The 12,024-nt window shown below is 36.0% G+C and overlaps 2 protein-coding genes across 2 annotated transcripts in view; both read left to right on the top strand.

The window, feature by feature from the left end:
* The first annotated feature begins 425 nt into the window (after positions 1-425).
* On the top strand, positions 426-8,721 carry LOC101307014 (protein FAM135B-like). The gene is made up of 15 exons (XM_004299797.1): positions 426-680; positions 767-846; positions 1,599-1,753; positions 2,192-2,256; positions 2,346-2,540; positions 2,701-2,743; positions 3,991-4,230; positions 4,340-4,473; positions 4,983-5,172; positions 5,320-5,379; positions 5,483-5,737; positions 6,304-6,562; positions 6,649-6,854; positions 7,227-7,277; positions 7,877-8,721. Exons 1-15 carry the CDS (start codon positions 496-498, stop codon positions 8,165-8,167), a joined length of 2,409 nt encoding a protein of 802 aa, XP_004299845.1. The 5' UTR covers positions 426-495; the 3' UTR covers positions 8,168-8,721.
* Positions 8,722-9,454: 733 nt separating this feature from the next.
* Positions 9,455-12,024, top strand: part of LOC101306722 (xylulose kinase-like) — a 4,968-nt gene continuing 2,398 nt past the window's right edge. The window contains exons 1-5 of the mRNA XM_004299796.1: positions 9,455-9,816; positions 10,442-11,096; positions 11,204-11,292; positions 11,481-11,545; positions 11,726-11,781. Coding sequence (XP_004299844.1) covers positions 9,758-9,816; positions 10,442-11,096; positions 11,204-11,292; positions 11,481-11,545; positions 11,726-11,781 — 924 coding nt within the window. The 5' untranslated portion in view covers positions 9,455-9,757. The remainder of the gene's footprint in view (positions 9,817-10,441; positions 11,097-11,203; positions 11,293-11,480; positions 11,546-11,725; positions 11,782-12,024) is intronic.

The raw sequence follows: 12,024 nt of genomic DNA, 5'->3' as shown, positions 1-12,024 counted from the left end.
AGTTCAATGATAGACAGATAAAATTGTTGTACATGATACATGAAGCCTGCAAGTTGCAACAATCAAGAGTAGCATCCACAAGTATATGCGCATTGCATTATTTTTGTTTACTACATAGGTTAGGTCAGTTTTTTTGGTTTCTTGTTTATGTAAGCTTGGTAGACTATACCTGATTTTGTTGAATCAAATCAATTTTTGATTCAATGAATGAATTGGTTATGTGTTTTAATGTAGACTGCATTTATTTGACAAGAAGAATTACTGAACCAGTAAAAGTAAATGTTCGGTTGAAGTGAAAAAGAATAAAGAAAAATAAATGAATCACACCCAACTATATGCAGAAATATAATGCAGGCGTTCGAAGGTTAAGAAAAAACAAGAAAAGGTGTGACCAAAAACAAAAGAAGGTGTTGCAGCAGAGCAGCCCCAGGTGGAGTTTTGATCCAAAGGGAGGAAGAGGAAGTGATGCAAATATTGTGGATCGTAAGATAACGGATGTTTCGGCATCTGGGATGGCTGGTTGGTCTTCCCTATAAATCCTCATCAAAGCGATTGTCAAATGCCAACAACCCGGCTCTGCTGGCTCATCAACTCAGGCCGCCGCTGGCTATGTTGGACTCTGTTCAGGAGATCGCTATTTACATTCACCGCTTCCATAATCTCGATCTTTTCCAACAAGGGTCAGCATTTCAATCAACCCATTTCGTTGTTTTTCTCAATTTCAATTTGAATCCCCAATTTATATGTTTTGTTTCGAAACTTGCAGATGGTACCAAATTAAGATCACCATGAGAAGGGAGGACAGTGACGTCTGGGGCACTCCGGCAAGAGTTGTTCAATACGAAGGTACCCATCTTTCATTTCCAATTACTTTTAGCTTTCTACTTTTGTTTCTAGAAAAGAAATGACATTCACAGAGCATAGTTTTGTTACTTGGTTACTGTTTGAATCAAAAATGAAATTATAAAGTACCCATCTAGCTTCTGAGCATATAAACTATGTGCATTGCTGCATTTGAGAGTCAGGGAATGGGGGCAATGCTGGTTGTTTGTTGTATACGAGTCGAAACCTATACCTTTATTGTATCTTAAATTGTTCTTTAGATTTTGATGTATCTTTTTTTTTCTCTAATCCGAAATATACGGCTTTCGCTGAATTTATTAGAAACTGGGTGCTATGTTAGGAAAATATATCTTGTGAAAGCATAGACTTTATGGGTTGACAGTGTAAAGTCGAATTCTACATGACCTAATTGGGTTTAGCTATCACTGCAAACTGATCAATGTAGCTTTTCCTTATGGTTTTGGAAACTGGCCTTTGCATACGTAATTAGTGAGAAAATGAGAAGAGTAATGAATTGGTTCAACATATAGAGCAGTTGATAGTTGCTAGTAGCCTAGTACTGCCACTCGTGTGATGGACTCAGTTGATAGTATGAACATAATTAAGTGGTTTTATTGATTCTTGTTATTAGGCAGAGAAAAGTGTTATGCTTCAGTCAAATATAGATTTAATAGGCTTGTCCGGCAGTCAAGTGATATCTGTTTCACAAATTAAGAGGGAAGGCCTTAGAAATGATTAAATGGTTTCACTGGCAGCTCCCGATCTTGGTTCTGATGATGTATATGGAGTATGGAGGATTGATGATACAGACAACAGCTTCTCAACTCAGCCTTTTCGTATCAAATATGCAAGACAGGACGTCTTTTTATCAATCATGATATCGTTCAATCTGTCTCTTGCTGGATATGAGGTTATCTTTCTTTCTCTCTGTAAGCCTCTATGAATTCGCTGGTGTGTGGGTGGGTATGACATGGTAAGCTATAAATCATGTAGAAGGAATTTATTCAAGATGGTAGTGCTTACGTTTTGTGAGAACTAGCCTTAATTTCATCTTGGTTTGTCTTTTCTTTGCATAATAATAGGTGCAAATCTACATATACAAATCCTTTGCTAGGTATCTTAATGATATTAGTGTATGCTTGACTAAAGTTTGCATCACTATTGCCTAACAGGACATGATCAGTTCAAATTTGTAAATTATAAATAAAAAAATCAGGAAAGGTAACAGAATCCTGTTTTGTAAAAGAAATTAAATTTTCAAGGATGGTTTGTCATGATCCCCGCCCACCCCCAGTAGTATGTAGTACTGTTCATAAAATTTGATGTTAATAGGGTATATTATTTTCAGGGTCAATCCTCATCTGCTGTTCTCTTGAAGTTTGAGCTGATGCATGCCCCCATATCGGGAAATAGGTGGGTTCACATAATTCATATTTTTTTCTTGCATGAGTATGATTCACAAATTGTAAGTGATGTCATTACTTGCATTGGACAAATTGCAGGTCTGACTTGCAGGCAGCTCTGGATGCTAATCCTGCTGCTGTCCATGAATTTCGAATTCCTCCTAAAGCTCTTTTGGGTTTGCATTCATATTGCCCTGTTCATTTTGATGCCTTCCATTCAGTGCTTGTTGATATTAGTATACACATCAGTCTACTGAAAGCTCCTTCTTACAAGCATCCATCGAAGGTATCCAGGTTTGTCACATATTCATCTAGTCTCTCAAGTGGTTTAGAGTTCCACATTTTTTCCCCTTTTCTGGGAGGTTAATAGTTTTTATGTTATTGAAACTATTACTTGTCTTTAAAAGTTTTGGTTATTTTACCTTGGTAATTTGATTTCTTTCAGTATTCGTAGGATTGCTGAAGATGTTGGTGGAGAAACTTCTGAGTCAAATCAAGTATGTTTCACATTGAATTCTACGAGGCATATCTCTTGGCACTTGGAAAATTTAAGATTATTCACTTTAGAATCTTTGCCATCTATTCTTATTTTTTGTCTCATTTTTAGATGACAATATGGTTTTGATGAATACGTTAGCTATTCCCATTTATTTTTCAGACAACAATTCTATCAGGCAACTATGCACCTATCAGCAGATGTTATGTTTTCTATTACAGCTCATGCGTGTGATTGTGTAGGCATTGCTGTATAAAATTTGGACTTCATTACTGCTTAAAGTACAACTAAATATAATTTACACTGTCCCTAGTTCATTTAATAACCTAGGCTTATTTATTATATGAACCATGAGATAGTCCTGAAGCATTGCTTATTGCTATATGAGGATGCCACTAATATCAGGCCTCCACATAATATTAGAGCACATAGACATGCATATGGACTCTAGCAGCAGTTACTGTGGTGAGCACTGATACATAAACTGTAAATATGGGTATGTCACGGATTTAGAAAATACCATGTTATCTTGAAATTAGCATATGGTAGAAAAAAACACATTTCCTTCTCTGCAGAGGTGATATTAACATAGGAAAAACAAGACCAAACCTTGTTTGGTGTTGAGAAAAATTGTTAGCTGGTGTTTTACCCTTTAGCTCCTAATGAAAATACCTTATCTGCTTTTGGACAAGGGTGATTTCATAAAAATGCTCTTTGTAGAAACCAGAGTTTAGAAAGAGATCTACCTGTATTGTCTGGAACTAAGCTCCTTTTGGTTTGGTTTTTTATTTTAGTCTGGGTAGGCTTTGTTTGAGTTCTTGTTCCTGTGCTGATGGACTTCTCTCCATCTTTCTATCTGAAATTTCTTCTTCCATAGTGAAATTGAAATTTTTATGAATGAGAACAGAATGCATCTTATGCTTATTGGGATGCAGTAAGTTCCTTTGACCAATGCGTGAATATCTTATTAGCTTTCTTTTTTTTCAATGCTTTAGTCCTCAAGATCACTGAACTTGTATGTATTTCTTTGTAAATATCAGTCTATGCTTATTGGGATGCATTAAGTTCCTTTAACCAATGCGTGAATATCTTATTAGCTTTCTTTTTTTCAATGCTTTAGTCCTCAAGATCACTGAACTTGTATTTATTTCTTTGTAATATCAGTCTGTGGTTTATATCGCATTTTCCATATCTCTTGAAGTGTTGTTCTATCATTTGCTAACAGTTGATAACTTTTTTATTGACTAGGCAGCAGAACAAGTAGCTAGTGCAGACTTGAATGGCATCATGCTTCTTAAAAAATTGCTAGCTGCTCGTAGTATACTGCTTGAAGAGCTCCAGACACTTAGCAAGGCTATTGACCAAGAGATTGATTTGACTGATTTTATTTCTAAAATGGATGATATGAACGATTCTTTGCTGCCAGAAAATTTGGTTGCAGCAAATGACAAAGTTTCAGGACAAGGCAAGCCACAAAATGGTCTTGAGGTCCTTGCTTAATTCATTCCACATAATATATTTATTTAAAGTTTCTATGATTTAACATTATCATTTTTACTAAACTTCATTTATTTTTTTATTTTATTTTTTTTCTTAGAAAGCAAATAGCGCATCAGATTCTAGCACTGGTGAATTGACACGATCTTTATCAAAGGGTGCCGTACTGAATTCTTTTAACTTATTGGGAGATCAACTTTTCTATCTATGGAATACGTTTTTGCAATTCCACAGGTTTGCTTTTGTCTGATACTATTACAGTTATCTTTTCTGTTAGATAGTTATACTGCTTTACACACACCATTGTTAGTTTTGGGCGAAAAGTTGCCCCTGTGGTTAGGGTGATACTACTGCTTAGGTGGTTTAGAAAAACTAATTACATCCATGATTCTAGTTAGACTAACGATTGCCCTTGATCAGTTGATCTAGTCTGATAAATGAACGCTCAGATCTAACTTTTTTGGAGGAATATATTTCATAAGGTATTAAATGTTACTCTGTGTCAGACAACTAAAACAACACAAGATTTTTCCTTGGGTGTCATATGTTTGGAAGAGGTTGTGTTTCAATTTCATGGAAGTCTGAGTTCCCTAAAAGAAAAGTTTCTTTACCTGGACATCCCTCAGTATGGATATGATTAATTTCCTATTTGTGTAGCCTTTACATGAAAAGAAAATTAACTTGTCCGATTTATTTTTCGGATCATCTGCATTTGTTTGTATGGTGATATTTATTCATTACAGGTTTCACAAAACAAAGATGTTGGAATACTTGCATGACACATGGGCTAAAGACAGAAGAGCTGAATGGTCAATATGGATGGTTTACTCTAAGGTTGAGATGCCTCATCACTTTCTAAATAGCGGGTTTGATGAGTCTTCCAATAGTGGTGGCCATAGAAGAACTCCAACTTTGTGGAAGCTGAATGATGATGTAAGCATTCATTATCACATAATTTCAAAAGGCAAACTAAAAAGATGTCCAATATGTCAATTTTTATTGCCATTGTGCATAGAGTACTTCTGACCAAATATAGATTCTTCAATGCATGTTTCGTGGACCTGACTTTGTTATCTACAGCCGGCACAGATTGCTGCTACCCGTGCTGAGCTTCACAGACGAAGTATTGCACAAATGAAGGTGAGTTTTGTAGTTTTACTTTCACATCAATCCCATGTTATTGTTTTTGGATTTGGAATTTATTATTTTAATTAGGTGCTTAGTCTTGTTTTCTTATATGCAGATTAACAATCGATCAATTCAAGACTTGCATATATTTGGAGATCCATCAAGCATTCCTATTGTTATTGTGGAGCGTGTCATGAATGCACCTAGGCGTACTACTAGTGAAAATTCTTACTTGAGACATTTGGATGTGTTAAACGCTCCTGGCTTGGAAACTGGATCTGGGTCAGAATCTGTAAACAAGCAATCTGGCTATAGCTCCTCAAAGAGAAACCGTGTTTTGAAGATTGTTGTCTTTGTGCATGGATTTCAGGCTAGTTTTTCTCTACAGCTTCCATGAAATATATTTCACTGTTTTTCTGTTCTTTCTTTGCAACCCTCACAGATAGTTTTCATTGTATATTTGTATAAACAGTTGCTAAGCTACAATGGAAGTTCTTTTTTGATACAACAATAATGATGCTGTTTATTTAGGCATGATTCCAATCTAAGAGAAAACTTGCCAAGTATTTGTAGTACCTTATTTTTACAAAAGAAAACAATCTTTCACAAAAACTTGAGAGCGGAATTGATATAATTTTTTTTATTGGATCTGTTGGGACTGACGGGGCTCGTACCGCAGCTTCCGCCTGTTCTAAAACTTTGTATGCATGATGCTCATATTTTTATTTTTTTGCTTCTAAAGGATGTTAAAAGTTTGTAGTTTATTTCTATGGATTAGACTACTTATTGTTGGTCACTCATGTATTTGCTGCTACTGTGCACCTTACCAGTGCAGTTGATGGAACAGCTTTTTTAGTCTATTGATATGCACTTTGTACTGGATTGTTATATACGATAGAGGATAAATGGATTCTTATTAAAATTTTCATACTTCAGGGGCATCATCTGGATTTACGGCTCATTCGAAATCAATGGCTTTTGGTAGATCCCAAGGCAGAGTTTCTAATGTCAGAGGCAAATGAAGACAAAACTTCCAGTGATTTCAGAGAAATGGGACAAAGGTTAGCTCAGGAAGTTATTACTTTCCTTAAAAAGAAAATGGATAAAGCTTCAAGATCTGGAAACTTAGCAGATATTAAGCTTAGCTTTGTTGGACATTCTATTGGAAATGTCATAATAAGAACGGCACTAACAGGTAATGAAATCTTGGATTTCATGTTCTTGGATTTCATGTTTTGCCTTATTTGCAGTTGGTGTGAGATTCGTCTGTTGTTTTTGCAGAGGTTATGATGGAGCCGTTCCTTAGATACCTATACGTATATGTTTCTATATCGGGTCCACACTTGGGGTATCTATACAGTTCAAACTCTTTATTTAACTCTGGGCTATGGCTTTTGAAGAAGCTCAAGAACACTCAATGTATTCATCAACTTACTTTCACAGATGATCCAGACCTCCAAAATACGTTCTTTTACCAGCTCTGTAAGGTAGTGAAAGAAATCTATTTTCAATGGATACTCTCTGTTTTGGATCAAAATCTTTTTCTTTTGAAAGTCTGTGGCTCAACCATTGGATGGTTGCCTCGTGACTTCACAAGTGTTTGTGATCTTGGTAAAAGTAATCAAATCTATGAATCTGGCTTTTAGTTTGCATTATGGGGAGGTATATGAAGGAACAAAATAGTGAACTGAGGCATAAAGCTTGAATACGAAGAGAATCAGGCTTAATACAATATGGGGCAGTTCAAATGAACCTAATAATGACATGTTCTTACACAAATCAGAACGGGGTCTAAGAAATCTTGATAAATCTGACTTTTTAATTTGTAATATCTAAATAGTTTTTTTTTTTTTCCACAGAAGAAGACACTAGAGTATTTCAAGCATATAATCCTGCTATCTTCACCACAGGTATCTATCTCTCACTTCCCTTCCCTAGGGAGTTGTTGAAAACAAAAATTACATGATTAAAATGCTTGTTATCCCTCTGATGTTTGTCTTCACGTCTAATGTTGAGATGCTGTGTTTGAGCACCTACATCACTAACAACCCATCTTTACTTCTTTTGTCATCCATAAGACCATAACCATTGAATTGAATCCACACTGAAAGAAATAAAAAGTTGTACCTAATCAGAAACCTTCACTGTGTAAGCAACACTCTATGGAGTCAGAGCTTTCAAGCTTCTGTAGTTCATTTCGTTTTCTCAGTACTTAATAACTATGCCACTATCTCGATTTGTGTAACAGTAATTCTTCCCGTCTTAAGTATGAGGCTTACTCCATACTCAACCAACAGGCAACAACCACCCTTCACCTTTACTCAGATGTATTTACTATTTAGGCCAAAATGGATTACCTAGAATGTTGTGAACCTTTATAGGATTCACATTCCAATTATAGTAATATTTGTCTCTCATGATTGTTTTAGTGAGTCAACTAGTGTGGTACCTAACAATTGGTAAATGATAATATATCCCCCTGCTGCTATTAATTGGTCATGTTTCACAGGATGGTTATGTTCCTTACCATTCTGCGAGAATAGATATGTGCCAAGCTGCTTCATTAGACTTTTCGAAGAGGGGCAAGGTGTTTTTGGAAATGCTGAATGACTGCTTGGATCAAATACGGTCTCCTCGCACTGAGAATCGAGTTTTCATGCGTTGTGACATCAATTTTGACACCTCCGCGTATGGAAAGAACTTGAACACATTCATTGGAAGGGCCGCTCATATTGATTTTTTGGAATCCGACACTTTTGCAAGATTCATCATGTGGTCTTTCCCAGACCTATTTCGGTAATACCAGTTGCTATCAACTTGTCTTCTTTTCTAGCCTACCCTTTAGTCGGGTATTTTCCCTCCTTCAAACCAAGGGCCAATTGAAGAGGGTTTTTGGAGGTGGAGTTTTCAACAGCGGCCATGCCCTTTTACACATCGAGGATGTGCTGCTTGAAGACGTCAGCCATTGTACATTATCAGCTTAGAACTGAACTCATTTTGCAGGTAGAAATTGTACCACTGTTTAGCTGAATGTGAAGTTTACTAGAAGTGACCACCGGCCTTGTGGCTTGTGCTTACCCGAAGGTTGGAAAATCAAGCTCCCCTGTAGTGAATGTATTAGAAGCTGTAACTCCTCTTGTTCTTCCTTATACTATAGAATAGTTAGATTCTGTGATTAAAGGTTATCCTGTATTTTAGGCAGATGATAGAGATCGGAATGGTTCTAGTGTGCAGTTACAAATTTGATAGTCTCTTTCGTTTTTGCCAAACTCCACTGATATAATCAATGAGATTCACTTGTGACTATGGGAGCCAGAACAAATTCACGAGATTCTTGCAATACCAAAATGATTTGGATAACTAAACACTGAGGTTCATAATCAATGAGATTCACTTGTGACTTTCTTGCAATAACAAAGTGGTCGTTTGCTTTTCTCTTTTTGATTTGATTTGGAGTTTTGGATAAATTCAATGTTATCCTGGCTCTCAATTAATTAGCCATGTTTTTATCTTGCATTATCTCAGTTAACTAAAATATGGATCCAAGTTACCTGTTGAAAAGAGAAAAAAGTTACCTGTTGAAACACTAACTAGTGGTATTAGAGTTCAACTCACAAACGAGTAGCTGTACACGTCATTGTTTGTTATAATTGTCGTTTCTACAAAATGAATATATCAATCTCTTTCAGAAAGAAAAAAATATATAAATTCATTCGTCATTACTAATTTACTTTGGCATTTGCTTTTCTTGAAGAAGTTTGATCACCTAGTCCTAACATCATGTCATATGTGGTTTTGGGACAAGTGATGGTATGGGAAGTTCTTCTCAACAGAAAAAACTGATAGCATGGGAATTCTAATAAAGACGGATATTGCTACGGACACATGGTCATTCGAAATTTTTTGATAATGAACCTAGTTCAGTGTTTAAAATAATCTTGTATTGTTACGTATCCGTAATTTTATACTAATAAATGATATAGAAAAAGAAAGAAACACGTAATGTTTCAAAAATTTTGATATTTTGTATATGCATTTTCCCTATCCGATTGTGATTAAGAAAATTGGAAAGCGTCGACCGGATTTCATGTAACTTGAGGTCTTGAACTCTTATTTGTTGTCAAATCTGTTCTAAAAAGAAAAGAAATAGTATTTATTGTCAAATTGATTCCCAGTTTCCCAATATAACCATGATCACATCGTTTCCTTCGTATCCAAATTAATCAAAAGAGTTATCCTATATCCAAATTTCATCCAAATCTTTTTTCATCCTTATCCAAAATCCTCTATTTAAATACGTTCTAAACAACTCTCTGTTCCAAAGAGAATTTGACTGTGAATTGAAGGTGGGTGGTGAAAAACAGAGTAGAATCAATCAGAGGTTACTACAATGGCAGATTACTCGTTGCCTCAGGACTCCTATTTTCTTGGGTTTGACAGCTCTACTCAGTAAGTTATCAATCCCCTCACTCTTTTACCTGCTTCTCATTTGTTTCTGATCATAAATCAGATATGCCCACTTCACCAATTTGAAATTTTGGTTTGGTTTTGGTTCTGGGTTTCTCATTGTTTCATTGCATTTCAATCACAGTGAAGTCAATGATGAACTCATGATTCTGCATACTCTTTATATGTCTTTGTTGTAAATGTATGATCACACAGTTTTTAGATACATATGTAAATGCAAAAAGTAATGTTAGTGACGAACTGATGATTCTTTATATACATCTTTGGTTTCAATATGATCACTCACATTGAGATATAATTATATAAACACATGTAATGCCAGAATCACACACAATGCAAATTGGTATATGAAGTGTAATAATAGATATGACAATAGCCCTAACTGAGTCTAGGAGCTCCATTTTGAGTTGGAGGAATGTTTTGTGTATTATTGGAAATGGGAACCCTTTTTTGGCTTGGTCAAGAAATGGCATGGTTATCTTCCTCTTTCTAGTTTAGGGGATTAATCTTTGTTCCTGATGGTTGGATTCACATATGAAATTTGATGTTGTGTATCTGAATTGGGTTAAACTTTATTTTTATTTATATTTTGGTTTGTACTGAAAAGGTCTTTGAAGGCAACTGTGCTAGACTCCAATCTCAACATTGTTACTTCAGAGCTTATCCAATTCGACACTGCGTTGCCCCATTACAACACTAAAGATGGAGTTTACCGAGACCCCTCAGTTAATGGGAGAATAGTTTCACCCACATTGATGTGGATAGAAGCTCTAGATCTCGTACTTGATAGACTTTTGAAATCTAATTTAAATTTTGGGAAGATTGCTGCTGTTTCTGGTAGTGGGCAGCAACATGGGAGTGTCTACTGGAAGAATGGGAGTTCTGCAATATTATCATCTTTGGATCCCAAGAAGCCATTGTTGCAGCAGTTCAATGATGCTTTCTCTGTAAAGGAATCGCCGGTATGGATGGACAGCAGCACCACAGCACAGTGTAAGGAATTAGAGAATGCTGTTGGTGGAGCATTGGAGTTGTCCAAACTAACAGGATCACGTGCTTACGAAAGGTTCACAGGACCACAGATCAAGAAAATATTTGAGACACGTCCTGAAGTCTATAACGATACTGAGAGGATCTCCCTTGTCAGTTCTTTCATGGCATCTCTTCTAATTGGGGGATATGCATGTATTGACGAAACTGACGGTGCAGGGATGAACTTGATGGATATAAAGAAAAGGGCCTGGTCTGAAACAGTATTAGAGGTCTGTCGCTTTAACAGTAATATTTTTTATACAGTGATCTTGCCGAGTTTGTTAATCAGTACTGTTTCAGTTTAATTGAATTTTTTTTGTATGTATGTTTATTGAAGGCTACTGCCCCTGGTTTGGAGGAAAAACTTGGAAAACTGGCCCCTGCACATGCTGTCGCTGGTCGCATCTCTCCCTATTTTGTAGAGAGGTAGTGGCAGTTATTTATTTTCATGCAGCTGTGATGTTTTTGAGGTCGTTTATTACGTTCTTACAATCTTACCTTTAGAAATTATGGTCATGGATGCTTTAAAATTGAAAGAACTACTGTGCCACTATTGTGATTTTAGACACTGATTGTATTTCATGTGTACTAACTGTCTTAGTCTCTCTCTTCAGATTTAAGTTCAACAAGAATTGCTTGGTTATTCAGTGGTCAGGAGACAACCCTAACAGCCTTGCAGGTGCTTGATATTCTTATTTTCTAACACCGGATCCTTGCACTTTTTACTAGTACTCTAATTATCCAATGAACTGGTGAAATGTCTTTGACATTCTGCTGTAATTTATTCTTTTATTTGGTAGGAGGTTTTCCATATTTTGGTTGTTTCTTAACTTATCAGTGGAAGCATTTTGATGTGCAGGCTTAACACTAAGTACCCCCGGGGATCTTGCCATGAGTCTTGGCACAAGTGATACTGTAAGTGGAAGTAGTAATTCTTAGGGATTGTTTGGGTTAGAGTTGTTGTTTTTTGTTCTTGTGTCGTTGTTGGAATTAAAGGAACGAAATTGGAGAATAATAAGAGCGATAGACGAGAGATGAGACTTGTTTGAGTGAAGGGGAATAAATGCTAAAAAGAAAAGTTATGAGAACAATTTCAGATGGCTTTTCAGTTTTTGTTTTCTGAAGTTATTATATGTCTTCATGCTCTCTCTCTCTCTC

The sequence above is a fragment of the Fragaria vesca genome, linkage group LG5, assembly GCF_000184155.1.
Source record: "Fragaria vesca subsp. vesca linkage group LG5, FraVesHawaii_1.0, whole genome shotgun sequence".
Lineage (NCBI taxonomy): Eukaryota > Viridiplantae > Streptophyta > Magnoliopsida > Rosales > Rosaceae > Fragaria > Fragaria vesca.
The sequence above is the reverse complement of the archived record's forward strand: the minus strand, read 5'-3'. Positions and strand labels throughout refer to the sequence as shown.

Excerpts from the sequence above, each read along its gene's own strand:
- LOC101307014 (XM_004299797.1), top strand. The coding sequence starts at position 496 with ATGTTTCGGCATCTGGGATGGCTGGTTGGTCTTCCCTATAAATCCTCA. Across the intron at positions 2,257-2,345 it reads GCCCCCATATCGGGAAATAG|GTCTGACTTGCAGGCAGCTC; the intron begins GTGGGTTCACAT and ends GACAAATTGCAG. Across the intron at positions 6,563-6,648 it reads AATAAGAACGGCACTAACAG|AGGTTATGATGGAGCCGTTC; the intron begins GTAATGAAATCT and ends TTGTTTTTGCAG.